This window comes from Corythoichthys intestinalis, chromosome 20 (genome assembly GCF_030265065.1).
Source record: "Corythoichthys intestinalis isolate RoL2023-P3 chromosome 20, ASM3026506v1, whole genome shotgun sequence".
NCBI lineage: Eukaryota > Metazoa > Chordata > Actinopteri > Syngnathiformes > Syngnathidae > Corythoichthys > Corythoichthys intestinalis.
The window spans coordinates 37155403-37180166 of NC_080414.1; the positions used below are offsets into that span (position 1 = coordinate 37155403).

Genomic DNA, 24764 nt, shown 5'->3' on the forward strand with positions numbered 1-24764 from the left:
AGTGAACGGCATTTCTTAACCTGTAAAGATAGAAATGCCAAACGTTACATACAAAAACTTGAAACGTTTCTACACAAGCTATGAAAATTTGAGGTCATTCCAACGAAAAATGTCAAAATTATTGGCCTACGAAATGGGGTCAAACATTTTGGAACACCCTGTATGTACATATATATGTATATATACACTCCCCGGCCACTTTATTAGGTACACCTGTCCAACTGCTCGTTAACACCTAATTTCTATTCAGCCAATCACATGGCGGCAACTCGGTGCATTTAGGCATGTAGACATGGTTTAAGACAATCTCCTGCAGTTCAAACCGAGCATCATTCGAGCTGATAGAAAGGCAACTGTGATGCAAATAACCACCCGTTACAACCAAGGTAGGCAGAAGAGCATCTCTGAACGCACAGTACGTCGAACTTTGAGGCAGATGGGCTACAGCAGCAGAAGACCATGCCGGGTGCCACTCCTTTCAGCTAAGAACAGGAAACTGAGGCTACAATTTGCACAAGCTCATTGAAATTGGACAATAGAAGATTGGAAAAACGTTGCCTGGTCTGATGAGTCTCGATTTCTGCTGCAACATTCGGATGGTAGGGTCAGAATTTGGCGTCAACAACATGAAAGCATGGATCCATCCTGCCTTGTATCAACGGCTCAGGGTGGTGGTGTAATGGTGTGGGGAATATTTTCTTGGCACTCTTTGGGCCCCTTGGTACCAGTTGAGCATCGTTGGAATGCCACAGCCTACCTAAGTATTGTTGCTGACCATGTCCACACCTTTATGACCACAATGTATCCAACTTCTGATGGCTACTTTCAGCAGGATAATGTGCCATGTCATAAAGCTGGAATCATCTCAGACTGGTTTCTTGAACATGACAATGAGTTCACTGTACTCAAATGGCCTCCACAGTCACCAGATCTCAATCCAATAGAGCATCTTTGGGATGTGGTGGAAGGGTAGATTCGCATCATGGATGTGCAGTCGACAAATCTGCACCGTGTGATGCCATCATGTCAATATGGACCAAACTCTCTGAGGAATGCTTCCAGCACCTTGTTGAATCTATGCTACGAAGAATTGAGGCAGTTCTGAAGGCAAAAGGGGGTCCAACCCGTTACTTGCATGGTGTACCTAATAAAGTGGCCGGTGAGTGTATGTATATAGTGAGGAGCAGAAGTACTTGCACCCCATGTGATTTTGCAAGTTCATCCAAGTAGAAAAGAGGTAGAGGTCTGAAATTTCAATCATATAGATGCATTTACACTTATCAAAGCATTACACATACAATCAAAAGTTTCTTGAACACACACATTCATTTTCCATCTATATTCGAATTGAAAAGATTGTATAATGCTTTGATGAGGTAGTGGGTGCAATACCTAATCTCACAACGAGATGTCCTTCAAACCATTTTTGTGTTAGATGGCTATATAGCTATACAGTGTATCACAAAAGTCAGTACATCCCTCATATTTAAGTAACTCTTTACAGACAAAATGACACTTTGACACTGTGAAAAGTAGTCAGTGTGCAGCTTATATAATAGAGTTCATTTATTTTCTGCTCAAAATAACTCAAAATATAGCCAAAAACCCCTGGCAACAAAAGTGAGTACACCCCTACGAAAAAACGTACATCCCTAAATGCAAAATTGAGTACTGCTTGTCATTTTCCCTCCAAAATGTCATGTGACTCATTACAGGAGTGCTGTCAGCATTGCTGCAGAGATTGAAGGGGTGGGGGGTCAGCCTGTTAGTGCTCAGACCATATGCTGCACTCTACATCAAATTGGTGTGCATGGCTGTCACCCCAGGAGGAAGCCTCTTCTTTCTTGTGTGAGAGGCTTGCTATGAAGAGGCTGACCCCCACCTCTTCAATCTCTGCAGCAATGCTGACAGCACTCCTGTAATGAGTCACATGACATTTTTGAGGGAAAATGACAAGCAGTACTCAATTTGGACATTTAGGGATGTACGTAGTTCTCATGCAGTGTACGGACTTTTGTTGCCAGGAGTTTAGATATTAATGGCTAATATTTGAGGGGAAATAAATTAACTCTGACTATATAAGCTGCACACAGACTAGCTTTCAAAGTGTAATTTGGTCAGTGTTGTCCATTGAAAAGATATACTTAAATATCTGCAGAAATGTGAGGGGTGTACTCGCTTTTATGATGCACTGTATATTTGCACTATTTTGCACTGTTGGTTTGCTGTAGGTAACCTGTTTTGACCATAGTATGTAGAAAGGACAAAGACGCCTATAGCCATACCTGCTGTTTCTGATGAATTATCAAATACTATTGTCTCATTTTTTTCAATTGAATTTAAAGCTAACAAGTTGAATAAATATCAAGCTTCAAAACACTTCGTTGATCATGTTTGGCTGTCAATAGAACATCAATATTACCAATTTTGACAAAATTTTTTGGAAAATTTTCATGGCTTTTTGGGTCCAAAATGTTGATTATAATTGGTCAGTGAAGAAAACAACAGTTTGGACATGAAGGTTATGGCGTCCTGAGAGAAAAAAAAAAAAAAAAAAAAAAAAATACAGACCCAACCAGGCCATCATGAACAATTCCTCCTTTGAAAGGCAATATCAAAGGCATACAAAATCAGGTCTTAAAGGGTCTAGTCCAGGGGTGGTCAAGTCCAGTCCTCGAGAGCCCCTATCCAGCTTGTTTTCCCATTTCTCCCTCCTCCAACACACCTGACTCAAATAATCAGGATTATCAGGCTCCTGCAGAGTTTGCTGATGAGCTGATCATTTGATTCAGGTGTGTTCAAGGAGGGAGACATAGGAAAACAAGCTGGATAGGGGCTCTCGAGGACCGGACTTGGGCACCCCTGGTCTAGTCTATACACTTCATATCACTTATCACCCAGTTTCAACCCTTCGTACAAAACAACTATGCCAAACATTTAACTCATTGGCTGCCACTGACGGTTATAGATGTCTTCTCTATGTTAACTGGACTACCGTTGTTCAAACATTTTAAGATACTCATGGCAGAACACCGCTACCCCTGTTCTTAATTTGAAGAAGTTTCGATCATATTGGTTTTTCCCTTCCTGTTTTTGTTTTAAAATGTACAAAATATTTTAAAATTGGGGGGAAATATTTACCATGAACTCAATGATGGAGCATGACACCAATCCAATCGGATCACTGTCAGTCCTTTCAAAATTGATTGGACAAATTCCCACGGCCCAGTCTTGCATTACATTTGTTTGCCTTTTAGTTTCAATTTTCCCTCACCTTGTTAAAGAGCACCAGAACACTTTAACTCAATGTATCCTATGTGGATTTGACAAACTCTTAACACTTGTTCAATGAGGTTCACTTTCACAGCCAAATCATTGCATGAATGGTTCCCATTTAGAGTAATCAGATCATCAGTCTCTATGAAATTTAATTTCATGCCAACGAGTTCAGGCTTCAAACGCCAAAAATAAAATCAGCTCAGGGGCGGCATATTTTTTCTTTCGAATGAGTATGAAAAGACACCATTTTGACACGCAATTCAAACAGGTCTTTACTAACACATGGGATAATGGGGAAAATGGGGGTTAGCAGAGACAGGTTTGTCACATTCTTGGAATAAACACAATCTGCCTTATTCATACATCATATTAAAATGAAATCCTTTAATACTCAAAACAATGACTTGATATTCTGATGCAAAAACAAAATGTTTTCCATGGTTTTATGGCAAAACAAGTTAAATATTCAAAACCATCTAAAAGTGTTATAGGCTACTGCATAAACTCAGTAACTTTAGCAATCGAGGAAGTTAGCCGCCATGAGCAGTTCCAGTGCAATCTCGGGGGCGATGGGGAATTCGGGGATTTCCGTGGAGCTGTTGGTATAGCGGACCTTGTAAGTGAAGTACATGCAGACCTTGGAGAGAACATGTGAGGGAATCTCCCTGAAGTTGACTTCGTTGGTTTCGTTTTCGGCAAACTGACCTGAATGGAAGGGGGAGACGGACATAAATGAAGGTTGTCAAAAATGTAAACAAAGCCCCTTTCAGCCTCATTGACAAGTTGCCTAAGTGAAACATGGGCGGCTCCATCGTTTTTTTTTTTTTTAAACTGTAATGTTCAGCTGATTGACAGAGAATGGAAATCTGAGTGTCCGATTGGTCTAAACAGTTTTAATGTATCACATGGGAGTATGACATCACATATTCCCATTGTGATCCCATTGAGAAAGCAGCGAACAGGAAGGGGTTATGGATGGACAGAAGAGAAAAGGAGTTAAAGAAGAAACAAAAATTACATTGAAGGCCTATATTAACTATGAATATGATAATGCTATCGGCAGCTAGTTGTATTTCCAGTTGACAGCATGTGAGGACCTGATGATCAAGCCTTTTATTGTTTTAATATTGATGCTTTTGGCAAAAGAGTAAAGAAAAACAAAATCCCTATCTCAAAAAATAGCATATTTAATCTGACCAATAACTAAAAAAAACTTTTTAATACAAAAACAGTCAACCTTCAAATAATTATGTTTATTTACCCAGACCTAATGGAGGCAATAGCATACCACAGGAATGCTAATTTTTAGACCGTACGTCGCCATCTTAACCCGGAAGTGAGTCAACACAGACACGCCCTTGCATACAAACTATCTTATTATTGCTTGTTTTCTGCTGGTAATGTTTCAAAAAAGAACATGCCAATCAAACACTGCTGCTATGGAACTTGTAGAAACGACTCCAGACATTACGACATATGAAGGATGTTTTCCTCATACGTTTCCCAAAACTAAAAACTCGGAGGGAAAAATGTGAAGAATGGATCAACTCGCGTGACGTCCAAAAGACCCGTTTAACGCCAGCAAGGTGAAAGCTGAATACTTGATTATACTTGATTAACTCATCTGGTTTTGCACTGACTTATAACTCTTCTTATCAGGTATATTTTTGCTCTGCACTTTAGCACTGACATGACTTTATGCTACTGTGGAATCTTTTTTGTACTTATGTCTAATACTGTGTCAATGTTTACACTTGGTACTTAAGGGTATTTATTATATGGGTTTTGCACTTTACCAACTTAGTTGTATGGATGCTCCAAACAAAGTTTCGTTGTGCTTTTTGCAACAATGACAATAAATATTCTGAATCTGAATCTCAGCCATTCACATTTCATATGCTTTAAATATTTTGTTGGGCGCCATGGTCCTACAGAGGACGAAGAGGTAAGCCATTTTGATATTTTTACTTATTTTTTAGCGTGGCGTTTTGCCGTGCTGCTTCTGTCTGACAATGAATCACATGAAAAAAATTAAAATGGTATCTGACTGCCACTGTTACGTCTTTTGTTAAAAAAAAAAAAATAATAAGGTTGGAAGTGTAAATAAATTATAGAATTAAAACTTGTTATTAATAGAAAAATTTAAAGTGGTTGTCACGGAGTAGCATTTGCGATTGCTGAACAAAAATAGCAATGTAAATTGCCCCCAAGAACGGTCAGAGACACAAGACAACCAGAGGATATAATATATAAGAAAGACGGGGCATATGGTGGTAAAGGATAGATTGTTGAAACAGGAGAATGTCATTGTCAGTGGCGTTAGGCAATGCCCACAAGAAGAAAGTGGGGATAAAAAAGCTAACTCTGAATCAGGTCGCCTCTTTTCAGCCCTCGACACTCAAGCCATCTCTTGAATTTAACATTTGCATGTCCAGTTCTTTACCAGTGAATTTGGCACCAGGGACATCATTTTCGGACAGAATTGGTAGGTTTAGCTCAGTTAACGTTTGTAAATGCACTATTTCCATTCATTTACTATTGGGGACAAACGGGAGGTTGACCCGCCTAGCAACAATCGCTAATGTCATGAATATTAATGAGCAAAAGTGACGTGTTGCTTGCGGTACGCCATTAGCCCGTGGCAGTGCAGAGTCGATATGGAAACCCAGGATTAGGGCTCCACTGCAAAAACATCTCCTTAAAACTAGTTAAATTCCCATGTAATTCACTGTAAATCGACTAGAATTAAGTGAAATGATCTGTAATATGTGAAAGTGTAGAAATTGGCGTATAAAAATGGAATAATGCAAACACTGAACTCATTGAAACGCCTTCAAGAGCACACGACATGAGAAAAAAAAAAGTCTTAAATAGCATTATTATGTGAATTAGAATCATATTTTGAGACGATTCGACTATATACAACAATGTAGCAAAGCGCAGATGACGAGAAGTCTTTTAATCTGCCGGTTAGCCACGCCTACCATTATAGGGCTCGAGCGTCCCCAACAGGTGGATGACGTCAGCGGGAGAATGGACTCATGGGTAGGCCTGTCGCGATAATAAATTTTAGTGGGCGATAAATTATCTCATAAATTATTGCGATATGCGATATTATTAAGGTGCCCCCCCCAAAAAAAAATTGGGGGGGGGGGGGGGCGTTTATTTATTTATTGTCATCATCATCGGTATCATTGACAGTTGCAAGATGTGATATGAGTAACCCGAAAAAACCAAAGAAAAGACAAGGGCTGACGAGAGAAGCATACGTATGCTTATCAAGTGCCGTCCCGTCAAGTCTGTTTACAATAACAGAATATAGAATACAGAGGATACAGTATATATGAATAGATCAATTACACCCATTTATATACATAATAAATGTTTACTTTTAAATTAAAAAATACCTTTTAAGAAATCACAACTAAAACAATAGACCATGCCTCTTTCAAGTAAAAGACAACAATATTAATACCGCACAGAAACACATAATGAATAAAATGTCTTTTTTCAAGAAAAGATAAAATTGCGCTTAATAACAAGCATTTAGGCACATAGGTATAAAGTTGCAGTCACTGTAATTGCACTTCAACAACAGAGAAAAATAGACTAAGTAGCAGTAACCAAAAATTTGTCTCCCAAAGGTATCAAATATCATTAAACAGAGGTAAAACGGTCTCACTTCTTCAGCAATGTAGCTTTCACTTTCCTTGAGGGAACGCTATTTTGCGCGGTGTCGTCTGTATTTCTCACATCAAGCGAATACCTCTAATTGTCAATTAACGCGAGGAGGGGGCTCTGCTTGTTACGATGCAGTTTTCATACTAAGCAGTGAAAACTGGAGAGGATGATAGTGTTTCAAATGATCATGTAGATTTATTCTGTTGGTCATCTTTGTTTAAACAACCTCCAAAACAACATTTTGCAGACTGGTTCGTCCTCTTCCTCATTCGGCTCGCTCATTGCTGTGCGCCGACAGTGCACTCGGCCCTGCCTCCATCCATTAAATGACGGTCACTCAAACTCAAATGTATAAAACGAACATACCCAGAAGTTAATAAAACAGTGGCACAAGGAAGCTGAACTTTAAACAACGCTGTCAAGCACGTCTGCCACACATCAGCGGTAACCGCGTGCTTCACGAGCGCACGCACGCACGTGACAAACGCACGTGAGCGCGCACGTGCACGCGAGGCGATTAATCGCAGCAGGAAAATTACAGTCTTCATTTTTATATACCGCGCGATAAATGGAATTATTGCATATTGCGACAGGCTTACTCATGGGTTTTACTATTCAGCTCATTGAGTGCGACAAGGAGCATGTCAGCCACAAAAAGCCACCTCCGTATTAAAATGATCCCAGTATTTGACATAATACAAAACAAGATGTTTACTCACTTCCTCGTAAGTCCTATGGTCCTACAGTAGTAAGGCTTGTTTTGGCCAATATCCACGGTGAATGGGAACCTTTTGAAACTCCAAAAAGGCGCACACGCCTCTCCCTCATACAGCAAGATTTTTCTGCAGCCGTTTGGCAGGCGTGATGCGAAAAATAAATGTATTAATCCGCAAAATCAGCTGGATCCTTAGTTCTTATCATACAACAGTACGGCTGTATAGTGAAGAGGACTCCTTCTACCACACACGTCACAGCGCCCTCTTTCGCAACTCGAGACTGTTGCCGGAAGTCACTCATTTTCATGGCGCGGGATTCAAAAAACTAAATCAATATAGCGATCGCTTCCACACGTCCAAGCGGTCCATACTATTCAGGAGCATATAATACCGCGTCTATTTTGAACTTTTGAACTTTTCTAGGAATGGAAGCTACACTGTAAAAAACCCAAAGAATTTACTTGATAACAACTTGAATAATTTACTTTGAGGTAACAATTTACATTCGGTGTAAAATTTAACCAATTTTACGGAGTAAATATTACCTAAATGCGTAAATAATAATGTACTCAAATAATTTGGGTAAGGTTTACTTAACCTTTTGAAAAGATTATATCACTTAAAACAGGGGCAGGTATGGTCATAGGAGTTTTAAACACGGTAAATTTTTTCGAACACACACACATCGATATTGAGTTCCAACACTTTTGTCAGGGACTGTACAAATTGAAGATAGATTGTATGTTTGGATGTTGTATGATTGGATGGGTGCAATACCTAACCTCACAAAGAAGAAAATGGGTTATTTTGGCTCAGATGCAACCATGCCTCTCTCTTGCCTGCTGTCTTCTGCTCTGGTTTTCACCCCGTCCTCTGATTGGTTAAGTAATAAATGGAGTTATACTTGTATTACACCTTTTCCACCTTTTTAAGGCCCTCAAAGCGCTTCACACTTTACCCTCATCTATCTACTGGTGACGCAGCACCAGGAGCAATGTGGGGTTTATTATCTTGCTCAAGGATACTTAGCTGAGGTCATTAGGGCTTTCTTTCCTGTGGAAAATTTTCAAAGAGCTATTTATTTAACCTTTACTCAACTTTTATAAGATGTTTCTGAGTCTAGGAAATAAGTAATTTTGTAATTTTGCCATGTCGTCCTGAATAAGTGCATTTTTATTATTTCATATTCCATCTAGCCAGTGGTGCCTCTAGAAATTTTTCATAGGGGTGGCCAGATGGGGCCACTTAAAATTTTGGGGTGGGCAAAACTAAAAGCCATAATTTCAGGTTTTCATTACATTATTGCAGTAAAAAGGCCAGGGGAAAACTATAAGAAAGACTTAAGGACACGGCTACTGATTTCCTTTGATGTATTGTGTAATATTTGATGTTACTAATGATTTAATGTGCATAGACCATAACTGTCCAGTCAACATTTTGAGTTCCACAACAATTCTCTTTTATTGTGTTATGTATATATTAGGCATAAGGTGTACATTTAAGTTAACAAAACAAAATAAATGCATTCATTTGGGATGAAATGCATAACTGATGCTGCAACAATCTAAGTAGAGCTGTCCCGACTAGTCGACATAGTCGACGTCATTGATGACGTAAATCCGTCGTCGGTTAATGGTTAAAAAAAAATGCGCGGAAAGTTCAGAATGTCGGACGCTTGGTATGCAAGCGGGGAAAGCGGCACAAAGCCAAAAAAATTGCACCAGAGAGTCCAAAACATTAACTTATTTCAACGAAACAAAGGAGGGTACACTGTTGTGTCCTCTCTTCAATGCCAAGCTTGGCTGCACGTCGGCCGTGAATGATAACGACAGGAGATTGTAAGTCCATCTAACTAACTAATGACATGTTTCATTGAAGTTGCTAAGCCTGTCGCGATATGCAATGAGTCAATTTATCGCATGGTAAATAAAAATGAGGGCGGTCATTTTCACGGCTGCGTTTTATCACTGCACGCGCGTGCGTGCATACATTTGTGCAGGGCCGGCCCAGCCTATACGCAGACTATGCAGCTGCTTAGGGCCCCTGACCACTAGGGGGTTCCTAATCTGGCAATTGTTTAATTTATATTTTATTTTGTTTACTACAGTTTGCTTTAGTTGACTTTTGTGAGTTTTGATACTTAATTTCAAGCTTAAGAAATAAGTTCTTCCTTCTTTCTTTTCCTCTTTTAGAAAAAGGTTTGCCGATATCTACTGTAAGTACTGACAATCATTTGGGGTGAGAAGTTTGAAGTATGCAGTGCAACAAAATCTGATTAATATACAAAATATGGACGTATGGGTTAGATTGCATGTATGGGTTTCACAGTACATTGTGACGAAATGGTGGGCCAAAAATATGGGCCCCTTGGCATTATTTTGCTTAAGGTCCCCAAATGGCCTGGGCCGGCCCTGCATTTGTGTGTGCGTGCGTGCTGATGGCATATGAGACGCCAGTTCTTTTCTCTCATCAACACGCTGTAGAATTCAAGTTCAGACATACAAAATAAGAAAACACATCTATATTAAACACTATATACGTTAGCATTGCTACATTGAGGTAAATGGGCAAAAAAGATGACCTACTTTAGCCGGCTATAAAACAGGCAGCCTTCTCCAAAACTTGCAGTTAAAAACTGACACTTCAAACATGAAAAATCGCTGATTACAGCATTTGCAAAAGGAAAAAAATTCTATTACTGACACCAAATGCAATGACAAAAAGTGCTTTTTTGCGGAGTGTAAAGCTTAAATTAGCGGTTTAGCGAACGCACTTCCGGTGAACATTTCAAAAATAAAAGCATGTCATGTTCGTCATATAAATAACAGTTTCTGGAGTTAATCCCACATACTTCAGATTCTACACTAAGAATACCTTTAAAATTACACCCTTTATGAAGAGTCTGATTGGCAATGAATAATTATTATAATACTATAATATATATATATAATATATTATAATATATTTAGTACTACAGTATACTATAATATTAATGCTAGGTATTTTTTTAAGAATTGTTTTGAATCATGCTGGAAAGGTGAAGTCAGTGTTCTGAATCTGTTTACATTCCATTCTTTTGCACAAGTTAATTCTATCAGCATTTGAAGTCATTGTTTATTTGTGATTTATTATTGTTATTATCTATTTAGTTGTACTTTAATAAAAGAATTTAAGTGTTCCAAAATGTTTTTGTGAATTGATAAGCGTCCACAAAAATTTCATTGCTACAAATTAAAATTATAAGATTAGTCGACTAATCGTAAAAATAGTCGGCTGATTAATCGGGAAAAAATTAGTCGTTTGGGACAGCCCTAAATCAAACGATATACTGGCAAGCGGGGTGGCCAACCAATTTATAGGCCACCCCCTGGTGGCACCACTGCATTTAGCACAAGACTGTTATGTGTCATGACCATGCCATTTATTTAGCAATTGGGGAAAAATACTTGGATAAAAATAATATCCTGTAAAAATATTGAAGTAGAGAGACAGAAACAATGACATTTTGCAGCTCTCTTCGTCGTGTTTTCCTCGTTGTGAATAATTCCCCCTCGACGGGCTGACTGGTCTTTCTCAAGCCATTTATTTAGCTATTGGGGAAAAATACTTGGATAAAAAGAATATCCTGTGAAAATATTGGAGTAGAGAGACTGAAACAATGACATTTTGCGGCTCTCTTCGTTGCGTTTTCCTCGTTCTGAATAATTCCCCCTCAATGGGCTGAATAGTAAAACGGATGAGCCCATTCTCCCGCTGACGTCATCCACCTGTTGGGGACGCTAGAGCCCTATAATGGTAGGCGTGGCTAACCGGCAGATTAAAAGACTAATTTCTCGTCATCTGCGCTTTGCTACATTGTTGTATAGAGTCAAATCGTCTCAAAATATGATTCAAATTCACATAATAATGCTATTTAAGACTTTTTTTCTCATGTCGTATGCTCTTTAATCTTCTCTTACCCCAGGAAATTACAATTGGGGATGTCCCGATTGCATATTTTGCACCAGAGTCAGAGTCACCCAATTTTGAGAATCTGCAGATACCGGAAAAATAAAGTTTTTTTCCCCGGGGAGGGACATAAGTTCCAAACATGTTACAGTACTGTGTACCGCCCACAGTACTTCCGCATCTTCTGGGAGTGTTGCGGAATATAAAACGTATATATTTTTGTTTCTTTTGGCATGCCATTGTATTTTTGGATTACAGTGGTACCTCTACATACGAATTTAATTTGTTCCTGGACCTGGTTTGCCAGTCGAAATGGTCGTACGTCGAGCGGAATTTTCTTATCATAATATATGACGGTTCGATCGGCGATGCATCCCGATGCGGGGCATGGGCGATTCGATTCGATGCAGGCAACAAGCCAAATCGATTCAGCGCATTTTAAAATATATAAGACTAATAGCCTAGATATTGAGCCCAAACCAGACCCGAATTTCGGACAGAGTCGGGCCCAAAATGTCAATGATTTACGTTCGGGTCGGGTCTGGCAGGACTTCTCGCTTGCTTTTTAAAAAAAAAAATTTAAATAATTTTAAAAATAATTTAAAATATATATTTGTATACTAAAACGATGTATGGATGTTAAACTAAGGAATATTTGTTATAAAAATGAATAAATTGGATAAAATAGAAGGCGCTTTGGTAATCCCAAACATGAGCCGCAGCAGAGCCAGTGCATTGTTTGCGCACATGAACGCCGTGGCCCCGCCCTCCTTTTAATCTTCCCCTCGCGCTTTGGCCTCTCCGCGACTCTGCAACTGCATCCTTGTATTTCCTTTTCAAATTTCGATATAGAGCAGCAAGAGGTGAAAAGCAAACTAAAGACGGGGGGATTGAAAAGGCAAGAATCCACGAGTGGTGTGTGGAAAGGATTTAAATCGATAGTGGAAGATGCTACAGAAAACCGTGTCGGCCTTGCCGAATGCAACAAATGTGGCACTTTGCTCTCGTACTAGAGCAGAAAGACTAGCACATTGACGCTGAGCAGGCATTTTAAAAACTGTACTGGCCTAAAAGATTATATTAGTCAAACACCGGTATTATCATTTGTTTCGAGGGCTGCACCTCTTCGTGCTAAGCAGGACATCGTGGTGTTCCTTTAAATCACAGGTGTCAAACAGATTCCAGAAATGGCCTAGTGGGTGCTGGATTTTGTTCCAACCGATAACGCGCAGAGTTTGACCAATGAACTTCCTGCTGAAACAAGTAGCACCTGACAACGTTTAACTGATTACACATGTAAAAGATCTAATTGGTGAAAAGGTGTCCTCTTCATTGGTTGGAAAGCAAATCTGCACCCACTAGGCCCTTTCTGGAATCGGTTTGACACCTGTGCTTTAAATGTTATTATTTATTTTGTTTCAGTGCTCCTTCAGGCTGGTTGTTCGTTTGTGTGTTCTAATGAGAGTCATTAAAATAAAGAATGTTGTTTAAAAGTATTTTAGTTTATTTTTGTATATGCTGCTGTTCCTCTTATTGTCATAGAGGCGAGTAGTGAGCAAAACATCCCACACAGAAATATTTAACCTTTCCAGCGTTATTTCGTTGTGTAAATGCATTTATAATGATCAGAAAAAAAGGTAGACTATTTAAACATTAAGAAATCTTTTTTCTACCAACTCGAAGAAATTAAAATAAATGTCTATTGCATTTTGCCGAGGAAATGACACATGAACTATCCACCTGATAGAACAGAAACAAAAATATAAAATATAAATGTTTATTGAATATGCATCTTAGTCTTGTTTAACTGGGAGAATTTGTTACAAAAGACGGCCTTAAATTTGTTATCACTATGCACATGGCATCGTCACAAAAAACGCAACCGCGCATCACATCCCCGCATTTCCTCCTCTACCTGAGTCCTCACAAATGAAACGGGCTCAGGCCTACGAATAAAACGTACATTTTCGGGGGTTGGGGGGTGTTCTGGGCGCGGGCCTACAAATAAAAAATAAAATTTTGGGGGGGTTTCGGGCACGGGCATACAAATAAAAAATGAAATTTCGGGTTTTTTTGGGCTAGGGCTTGCAAGGTAAGTTAATTGCTCGGGCCGGGTCGGGCTTTAATACGCGCGGGCCGGGCCGGATTTTTTAGGCCCGGACTAGGCTCTAATAAAGGTACGTTAAAAAATCTCTCCTGCGCAATTCTGGTGATGCAACGGATTTGGTTTCCCCATTTGTATGATTATTCTCATGTTTACCTGTAGAGGAAGCTACTTTACATTCAAAGCAATGCAGGGGGGACGAGGAACCCAAATCCGCTTCCTCACCGGAGTAACGTCACAGACATGCGCAGTTGCAATTGAGAGAGCAGAGAGATGGGACAAAACATAACAATGGCTGAAACGGTGAAAGAGGGAGTCCTACTGTGTGTAAAAAAATTTTTTTTTAAAAAAGAAGAAAGCCCTGGTCTCACTCAAAGCACAAATTTAATGCTGTGATCTCTTTTTTTTTTTCTTTTTAATATTTGAAAGTATACCATTTTCATTTGACTTCAACCAGGAGTGACACAAGAGCCAACAAAAAGTTGTTTAATGTCTGACCGCTTGTGTTGCCTCATGATTCACGAAAAATATGCTTTGCTTTAGAATTTTAATGCATCCCAGGCTTTAATGCATCGTGATGCATTGCCGAACCGAATCGAATCGTGACCCTCTGAATCGTAATCGAATCGAATCGTGAGGGCAGTGCCGATGCACACCTCTAGCAATTACACATAGAAAAAGAAATAAATTATAAATATGAATCGGAATAATAAGTAGAGGTCCGCGAAATTTCCGATTCTTAGATTATTCGCGATTCTGCAGTGGAAGATTCCAGAACGATTCACAAACATCCAAATTCCGATTATTGAATTATACCAGGTAAAGCGGAAATAAAACACAGTCAGCGCGGTCTTCAGGGCGCAATGAGGAACGGACCAAGAGTAAATATCATGTTCAACTCATGCTGCTAGATTACAAAAAAAAAAAAAAAAAAAACAATTATACCTGACTGCGGACGTCAGCCGCTACAAACAGCGCCCAGTTGCTAGTTGCTACAAACACACGGCTATGGTAGATATCACATATGTCTAGAACTAGATGTGAAATGACAGATGACGGCCGTGTTAGATCATATACCAAGAACTAGATGCGAAATGACAGACTTTCCCATCAGTAAACAGGTGCCATCTTAAAGCAGTAGACTTCTCTAGAAGGCTGTGTTGTAGCGAACCTAATTAGTTTTTATCGAGAAAAAAAAAAAGGACAAATCGGCAAAATCTTGACTTGAATCTATCTTTAAATGATGAAACATTTTTAAAACTTTCACGTCGAAAGTAGACAGAAGGGAAATTATGGAATTACGGGAGCAATTTAAACAACTTTAACGGTTGATTCACAACATTAAATTAATTGAATGTAGTTTAAAGCTGCCGATACAGAATGGGGACTTGAGTATTTTATTTACTGTTTTTAACAGTTAACTTGATACTGAAATAGTAGTTTGTTTAGCATGAGAGGATTTTTGAACAATTTTGGAACTAGTGTACATAAAATTAAAAGTGGTGGGGTTGGAGGGGGGTGAGGGGAGTTTGGGGGGTTTGTGGTGCATCAATAATCCATTTATAATCGAATCGGAGCCTCTGAATCGTAATCGAATCGTTAGGAGCCCAAATATTCCCACCTCTAATAATAAGAATATAATAATTTAACGAAAGAATCAGGTTCTAAAGTAGCAGTTGTGTTTTGCCTGCTGTTCCTGTATGCAAAGTGTGCCTGACAATAGAGAGATCTGCGGAAGAGTGAGAAGTTTTTAACTCTTTTCACGTTCTGCTTTTGAAGTCAGTTACGGTGGACAGAAGCCATGTTGTGTTGCACAAGCTCTGAAATAACATTAAAAACCTGACGACCTTCTTGCCGATGTTACAATAACAACAACTGTCACCGTAACTTATAAAGACTAGTGAATGGAAGTCGTCGGAGAACAGTCGAGATCGTAGACATATTCTGGGCTAAGGCTGCAACAATTAATCGACTAAAAAATAAATTAGCTGCAAACTAATTTGGTAAATCCTTTTTTTGCCCTGCTTGGGTCCTTGTTTGTGTGTAACGTGAAGCTGTGTGTGCCAGTGATTACAACAAGAGAGAGATCACTCCTTCAACTGCAGCTGCAACTGCTGCTATGTTGCTGAATCAATATTACTAAATGCCGAGCTAGGGGCAGTTTACTTGGTGACTCTCTGAAAAGACGAAAAATTTCAAATTTGCAATTATATGGTTCCGTCTCCATTCGAACAATGTCGCAACTCCGCATGAAAACGATGTAGTATTCATGCCAGGCCCAAGGGGGCAGTGCAGATTTAAAAGGCGACAGCAAATGATGCACTTTGACCTCTTCAGCCCGGAAGACAACATGCCCGCCCACTCCAAGCAATGGCCTTTTCTTTTGTTCAAAAAGGCACAAAAATGGAATCATTCAACAAATTCAAATTTAAAAATATTATTAAAACAGTAAATTAAAGCCAACGCTCTGCCATTCGCTGTTTTTAATGTTTAATAGCACCGCTGCGCACGCCCAATGATAAGTGTACGAGTGCTGACGTTATTGGCGCAGGTCCCACGCAGCAGGCGCTTTTGATTTGCATGTAGAGCCAGCCCCTCAAGCCCCCGCAATCGAATTATTCCACTTTGGAGGCAGGATTCAGAATTTTTCAACTTCGCCTTCCGTTTTTGCCGACACCATACGCACGCGAGGCAATTCCGCTACTCAGTCATTGCGTCTTCGTGTCGCAGAGTTGCCATGTTAACTGCCCCTTAGATTGTCTTTTGTGTTGTAGGATTCAGTGTGCCTCCGTTGGAGGCGAGTATATGAAGCCAAACGTATTGTTCGTGTTCTTTGTTGATAAGAAGTTACTACTCAATAATCGATTTATAATCGAATTGGAGCCTCTGAATCATAATCGAATCGTTAGGTACCCAAAGATTCCCACCTCTAGTTATAAATGACTGCTGAAAAAATCTAGGCGCATCACTGTTTGAGGGCTTGATAACCCCAGGGATGTGAAGGGGGCAGGCACAGGATGTTGAGTTATACTGTTTTGTTGCTTAGCAGGCAGACATAGAACTCTCAGTTGTATTGAATTGTAGCCTACATGGTACAATATATAGAAATTGTTTGTTTATATTGTGTCGCATCACATTACGGTCTGTTAATTTAACTGTGCATCTCAAATTAAATAATTTGAAAATTTACAGTCATTGCTTGCAACGCGTTAAAAGTACTGCGCATGTTGTCATGACAAGCTGGCAGCAGGGGTGGGGTGCGGGGGCCCTATAATGGTCTCTTGTCCCCAGGCCCCCTGCAAGTCTGTTGACAGCCCTAGGTAAAGTTGTTTCTGTCAAATAAACACTTCATACAACAGCTTAAGCCCTTTTCTCACACATATCCCAGGAAATTCCCGTGAAAGGTGAGGTGGGATCTACTCACATGATTGCTCACACACATTTAGAGATGTCCTGAGAATGACGCGGGTTGGACACTTTCACACTCTTGTCCCGTGTTGCCCACTAGCGCTCTCTGTGCGGGGAAGGCTGCAGGCGCGTTTTTAGAACCCGGACATTACGTTATTTTTGGTCGGTATTGGCTGTCACAATGTTGGTCAAATGGTGTTTTGTTCCAGAGGGAGCATTCCCGACGCAGTAACTGCAGCCAATTCAAGCTTATCAAGACTGTATTTAACACAGGGGATCCAGGAGAAGGGGGTCGAGATATTAACTTGCTGGGCAGCATTCGACACCTCTGTCGCCCTTGTTTTGAAATCCCCTACGTTGTGCTGGTATTTGATACAGTTGGCTTCTAACCGCTGAAGAGCCAGCCCGAAAGCCGCTGGGGGAAGGAAGAAGCCCATTGGCTTCTATTTGGTTTGTCGTCTTATCGGCTCTCTGCCGACCACTTAGGTTAGTATTATTGATCCCCGTCGACCTACTGTGACAGACCCATTGTGTTATTCCCCCTTTTCCGCGATTGCATGTATTTTTGTTTGTATTTAATAAACCCTTGAACACTTCCCTCCGGTGTTTTCTGATTTGAGGTACAAACTGGTTTCCGTGATAGCGGACCCTAACATCGGCAACAAAATAAACCACACATTTCCAAAGATTGACGATGTACTCTCTTCCTTGGCTCTACGACCCAGTAGCAATTTAATTTTGTTATGGTTTCAGGTTAATTCACCTATTTCCAGCTCGCTATGTTGATAATTGTGATGTTTATTTACTGCTTTCGTCTTACTGCGAAGAAAGAGGAAGTGACGATCGGCCCACCATGATATTTACGTCACCAGCCATCCTGCAGTGATCCTGGAATTTTAATGCTTGCTTCCACATAAGCCTTGCCCCAGGACATTCCGGGGAATCATACCAAGACGCGACCCATGAAATGTCCGCAAATTTTTTTTTGTCATACCGTCCCTACGGTATTCGCTATTTTTTATGTCCCAAAAATGCAGGGAGAAATCCCTTGATTGCTGCTGCAAGGCTCAACCCTCCCCTACCGGTTGTTGCTCAGTGTCAGTGAGTCAGCTGTGCTACACGATGGCTGGAGCAGGTGAAACGCCAGAACTTTTTCCCCCTTCGAAGAAAACGAAATCGCCAGTACGGAAGTACTTCGGCCACAGTAAAGTTACAGACGGCCGCGGCTTAGAGGGCCAATGACACGTAAAACATGTTTGCGGAGGGTGGCTGCCGAGAATGCAAAAACCCTCAATATGATTTTGCATTTATACAAGATGAAAGGTTAGTAAACACTGTCATGAAAGTTTCCCACCAGCTACGAGTGTAAATTCAAGTGTGTTTAGTGTGTCTAGTGGTGGTAAAATGTGTTTTTTTTTTCTCTCTGCAACTGTGTGTTGAGAAAACGAGTTTGTGTATAATGTAAACATGACGAGTCATACACACATGCTTTAAATGGAAAATAATTAAATTAATTTTCTTTGGATGGTAAAAATGTTGAGCTGTGGCTGTCGGTTTAGGCTCACATAAAGGACTGCATTTATTTTAATTTTATTTAGAATATTTCAGTTATTTTTTTAAATTTATTGTAACAACATACTTATGTTCCAATTTGCTAAGGTTTTGAAAACTAAAAATCTTGTTCAATGGAAAAAACTTTTTGTTGTTTTTTTTTTTTTTTTTTTAAATCTCAAAGTAACACATTTTACAGCGTAAACTGCAATACTGTGATACCTTCAAACAGTGATATTTTGGCTTCAGGTTATCTTACCGTCGGAATCTCATACTGGCACATGCCTAGTTCACATACTAGGGCATCACATTTAAATCCCGCGAGTCTCACAGTGTTTCGGCGTGTGTAAAAGGTCTTTAGTCTCCTTTCAACACAAACTCAAACTAAATTGTCATAGAAGAGTGTGCCTTGAAATTGGATTTGGATAATATTTCAGAGCAACTGTCTGATAAGGAAAACATTCATTACACTCTGCCTCCTCCACATTCGATTTTGTTGTTTAGTTTGTATAAAGAAATGACTCATTGACACAATGACGTGCATCTTAATTTCAATGCTAAGCGTCCCATTTTTTCACCATCTGCGCTAACCTTTTTGGGACCCATTTTTACTTCTCTCAAGAAAATCCGGTGTGCTGCCATCCCGTGGGAAAGCAATGAAAATTCAATGCTCCTGTAAATCGTGGTATTTCGAGCATGTGGTCATATGGCGAGAGAAACGGAGAGTCAAATTTTACATCGGATGTCGAAAGAATCGTATGTCTAGATACTATATTGTGTTGCTTTTTTAGCCCTTAAAAATTTTGAAAAAAATATTATATATATATACTTTTAGTAATTTGCCATTAAATATTCAATGAACCGATAGTAGAGATAGTATTCGGCTATTGCGAGCACAAAAATCAGCTTCTAATGCCTAGTTCAATCCATTGCTTAATATGATAATAATTTAGCTTTTATCTCACATGCTGCGCTTGTGTCATTCACCACACAGCGCACTTAGATCGTGACCGCCGTCGTGGTTGCCTCAACTTCCCATTCATTTCGGCAGAACCGCTAGTAGTTGCCGTCATTACCCGATCGTCACGGGTGTGTCATAACAACGCGAGAGCTAACAAAACCACTGTAACGCACGCTCGGTAGCGTTTTCTTCACAGTCCAAAACGAAACTAGTAGTGGTAACGAAGCCACATGCTAAAACAATGGACAGTTTGCGCACCACACCAGCGACGTGCAGCGATTGATTTTCAAACGCACCCAGGAAAACAAAAGTCGGACTTTGAAGAGATGAAGGCAGCCAGATCTGTTCGCATGGGACAGAGTTAATGTGAAATGTGAAGCAGTACAGAGATCGTGAGTTTGTAACCCTGAAGAATAACCCACTACAATGGTGGAAAGGGCAGCACCATCTGCTGGAGATATTGTTTCCACGAAACGCAGTCTACTTAAACATGAACATGTTGAACAGTTGATCTTCCTCAAGAAAAATCTGCCCTTCAAAAGAGATTTAGACCACGATGAGGAATAAAAAAATGTGGAAGCACAGGCATAAGTGAATAACTTTGCTGTGTATAAGGTTAAAGTAATGATTATAGACCTGTCTGTCTAAAATGCCATGTTTTTATTCCCCCAGTTATACCTGTGGTAAAGCATAATTTATTATTTATTTTTGACAACACTAACAGGTTTAATGATTTTTTTCAAGAGCTGCCGCATATAATTAGTATTTTTTGCTTGTAAGATGTTTACGTTGAAAGTTTGCACTTAAATTTCATACCTATTGTGTTCAAAACACCAGGAAATACAGTAATTAAATTACTGCACTTTATTGTTGTCTGTCACTGGAGTTTTATTGTATTATCAATAGTGATGCACGATAATACATTTTTCAACCGATATCGATAACCGATAATTTCCTGCCCCTTCCACCCGATAACCGATAATGTCACGCCGATAATTCTATTCAAATATGTATGTAAAATTTTAAAGTATACAAAGATCAAATGTTACTGTACAAAAATGTAATTTGGTGCTATTTATTTCCACATCAAATGTGAACAAGTAGTAAATTCCAACATCTAAACAATGGCAATGACATTGTGTAATGGTAAGCTTTTGGCAACAATTACTTAGAGAGTAAACACCCAAGTGGCACAAAAATGCCTTTAAAAGTAAGCCATTCCTAACATATATCACATTACTACACTGCAAAAACACCTCCTTAAAACTAACAGAATTGGACAAAACTTGATTGCGCACATTTGAAGGCTAAATCAAGTATATAATTATCGAATTGCATTATCGGTTGAATTTCGTTTTATCTGGATTATCTGTGTGACGTCATAATTGCCATTATTGGCCGATAATTAACGGTGACCGATATTATCGTGCATCTCTAATTATCAATCCCATCCAACAAAATGACGGTCATATAGTAAGCCATATTTTTTTTCTCATAAAAAAATAAAACATAACATTGGTATGAAATTTTGTTGTTTAATTTTGCTATTAATAAATGAGGTCTTTTTTATATTTTTAAAATACTGTACAAACACACAAAACAAATGTTTTCTATCGTATCGTTTTCACTCTATATCGAACCGTATCGTTCTTAAACTGTATCGAATCGTATGGAATCGCTCGGCCTAAAAAACGTATCGTTTTTTTAATCGAATCGTAACCTCTGTATACAGATACATATCGAATCGGCTTCATGCCAGAGATTCCCAACCCTAATATTTAGGAGAGGTTATAAGGATAGAGGTGAGTTAAACTGGTTAACAGTAAAGCAAGGACCCATTTTAAAATATCGTACATATCATCCGAATCCTCACCTGGACCACTCAGCATTGCCTTGATAGTACCCGATGTCAATGCATGTTCTCTTTTCACAATGAACTCATGGCCATCTGAAGAAATCAACTTCACATACATGGCTTCCGGTCCTTCACAACCGCCATAGGTCCTTTCTTCACTATCTGTGAGACACAGACACAGAGGCACAGTTTCTTACAAGTGGAACTCAATTAATGATGTACCAAGACTAGAGATTGTTAAAAACTGAGCGATCCCCATGTGCTGACTAACAACCTATGATAACTTACCCATTCTGATGCGGGCCGGGGGTCGTTCCTAATGAAACCAAAATAAAACAGAATAAACGTCTGTAAATATTCATGCACAATTAGAGCGAGTAATGAAATCTATCTGTCAACGGGAGTGGTGAAGTCTGCCGAAACGCCGACTTCAGCCTTTAAATGAACGTTTGACAAACGTAGTTACAAGTACACACCACCGGATATGAAACGACATGACACAATGACGTGTCTTTCGTTCGGATTGAAGACATGAGTTATATCGGCCAAAATCTGTCTCTAGCCGAGTACGCCGCAGTTGGTGCGAGTTGGCGCATGCTAAACTGCTAGCACGCTAAGGCCGTCAACACTCGCGTTTTATTCTATTTATACATTTTGAAAAAAAAAGACTCAAAGCTCAAACGGTCAACATAACCTAACACAGCAACACGAAGCAATCAAGTAATTGATATCAATAAGTCTTACCACTTGTCGACTGACTGTGGAGTGGCAATAGCCTAGAGTGCTTTAGCTAACTTCAACAACCGGGATGTTGACTGTCGGAAGTAGTTAGAGTGTACGTGAATTAAACCATTCCGCGGTGCTGCCGCCACTGTGAATGTGTTCCGTCTCAACAATTTATCACTTTTTTTGAATGTTTTCAATGCATATTTATTCTTTTTTTTTTTTTTTTTGCTTTCCGTGAAAATATTCTGGAGTCACAATTCCACCTTTCACACGACAAGAATCCTACTTGTTGCTGTAAAAGGAAACTGGGGGTAAAAACATCTTGTGACGCTAATATTTCCAGCAATTACGTACCTGGAAATGCTAACCGAAAGTCGTAAACCAGGGGAGAACATGAAATAAATCCCTTTTAGTTTATCGAATTGCTCCCGCGAGTTCCTGGGCGAATACAGCCATGATTAATCTGAATAAAACCGTACCCTTTTAACGCGTGACGTCCCGACAGGCGTAGTCTTTGAATAGCTCTCTTTGTAATCGTCAGTGGAGCATTTACAATACATTTATTGAACACAGAAAATCACATTCGATCCTTGGATGTTAAATGTCAAATATCCAACGGTTCTTTTTTTGTTTTTATTCAAGGCAGTCAGGCAAGTGACTATTTTTGGTAATTAAAACAAAAAAGTTAACTAAGGATTTTTATTTTAAATTATTAACTCATTAGCTGCTATTGACCGCGATAGACGTCCAATCCATATGAATTACGAGGGTTCACAGATAGCAGACAGACATTGAAATGATGTTGAATCAACATTCCGCTCATATCGTTGAATCAACGTTGACACCAGATGTTGATTTGTCATCACTTTTGCACTCTCGATTAATGTTGTTCCAACGTTCAAATCGTTACACGACCTAAACGTCATTTCGATTATAAATAATATTGGACCAATGCTGAATCGATGTTATGTTCATTTTCAACCATGAATGCTTTCAAATATGCTCATATTCTTTTACATTTATTTTTATTTTTAAATAATGCTCATATTTAGAGTTCCTGTTTTATTCACAGACATAGGGAAACAGCTAGGCTGACTAATAAAATATTGTACATGAACGATTAAAAAAATCAAATAATTTAACAATTAATAAATAATAAAATAAAAACTTGACTAAAGTGCAAAATTAGTTTTAATTGAATCACAACAATAGAAAACTTCATTACCTCTCTGTAAAGTTTTATTTTTTTCCCCAACTTAAGCCTCTTCCACAGTCTGACGAGCTTTGCTGCGAAGTTACTTATGTTGTGTTGTGATTTGGACATAGAGTAAATGAATCTGTCCCAATCGCTCTCTGCCTCTTCAGTCAGTCTGGAAATTACAAACAAAACGGCATTCACAGTTAATTCATATCAAGGAATTCAAGCAGGTGTCATGGGTTACTTTAACATACATCAGCATTTTGTGGTGAAGTGAGTTTTTCCAACCAATCCCAAACCAAATTAGGGCTACATATGGGAACGGAGCTAGCTAGGTAACAAGCTACGATGGAAAAATGACCGCACTGTATTTGTGTTCAATAAATTAATTTAGACAAGGCTCGATTGTGTCATATCTAGTGATTTTAGCACTTTAATTTGAAAAAGAATCACGTTTGCCTGAACTAAGTTCTGCTTAGCTAACATCCTAGCCTGGATGTAGGTCTTCGCTTTTATGCATATCACAGCTAATGCGCCGTTTCTTACAATTTCGGCAGCTTTGTCACGTTGTGTCAGGCAAACAGTTTTATTTACAACTATGATGACAACCGCGGTTTTTTAAACAGTAAGACGTCATTGCTGATAAAGGCTCTGAAGAAAAGCTTACCTATAAATACGGCTATTCTTAAATGAGGCGTTTCCATTTCCACTGGAGTTGGTTTACTGAAATGATACGCTGTCTTCCCGCTCAACCACGAACACAACTATTTTCTGACCATAACTCCCGCTCATCGATAATTCGATGACTTTTCAATCATATTTCCCAGTGAATCAAAAATCAGCTATTTGTCAACATTATTTCATCAACTACAGTGTAGCCATAAACGGAGTTTAAGGGGGGGGGGCGAAAAGTGTCATTGCATGGAATTGACTCTCTCTCTCTCTCTCTCTCTCTCTCTCTCTCTCTCTCTCTCTCTCTCTCTCTCTCTCTCTCTCTCTCTCTCTCTCTCTCTCTCTCTCTCTCTCTCTCTCTCTCTCTAACCTTAAACCCTAACCCCAAAAAATTGTAATTTTTTTGATTGAAGCAACTTTTTGGGGGATTTCATGATTTAGATACAAATGTCACACAAAAAGGATGACTAAAATCAAAGAAAAAAATTTAAATGGAAAATTATGTGTTTAAATGCAAATATTTGACGCTCAAATATTTTTTCGCATTTAACAACTTTCTATGATTGAATTTTTTTTTTTTTGATTGAAGTGATTTTTCTTTTGAAAATATATGTATATTTTTTGTTTGATGCAACTTATTTTTTGATTGAATAATAAAGACACAA

General features: G+C 39.1%; 1 protein-coding gene across 4 annotated transcripts; it reads right to left on the minus strand.

The window, feature by feature from the left end:
- Nucleotides 1-3498: 3498 nt before the first annotated feature.
- Nucleotides 3499-24236, minus strand: LOC130908934 (elongin-C). 4 transcript variants are annotated; one of them, XM_057824884.1, is made up of 5 exons: nucleotides 24095-24236; nucleotides 23455-23599; nucleotides 21792-21819; nucleotides 21522-21665; nucleotides 3499-3984 (listed from the first exon to the last, which is right to left on the minus strand). In XM_057824884.1, the coding sequence occupies exons 2-5, from the start codon at nucleotides 23551-23553 to the stop codon at nucleotides 3794-3796; spliced, it is 462 nt and encodes a 153-aa protein (XP_057680867.1). In that variant the 5' UTR covers nucleotides 23554-23599; nucleotides 24095-24236; the 3' UTR covers nucleotides 3499-3793. The 4 variants fall into 4 exon arrangements, with proteins under 4 accessions (XP_057680867.1, XP_057680868.1, XP_057680870.1 ...); XM_057824885.1 differs by lacking the exons at nucleotides 23455-23599; nucleotides 24095-24236 and adding an exon at nucleotides 22709-22805; XM_057824887.1 differs by lacking the exons at nucleotides 23455-23599; nucleotides 24095-24236 and adding an exon at nucleotides 22584-22706.
- Between the last annotated feature and the right edge of the window lie 528 nt (nucleotides 24237-24764).

Coding starts and splice junctions, on each gene's coding strand:
- LOC130908934 (XM_057824884.1), bottom strand. CDS start 23,553: ATGTCCAAATCACAACACAACATAAGTAACTTCGCAGCAAAGCTCGTC. Junction 21,820..23,454: donor AAATAAAACTTTACAGAGAG/GTAATGAAGTTT, acceptor TGGTTTCATTAG/GAACGACCCCCGGCCCGCAT. Junction 3,985..21,521: donor GGCAATGCTGAGTGGTCCAG/GTGAGGATTCGG, acceptor CCTTCCATTCAG/GTCAGTTTGCCGAAAACGAA.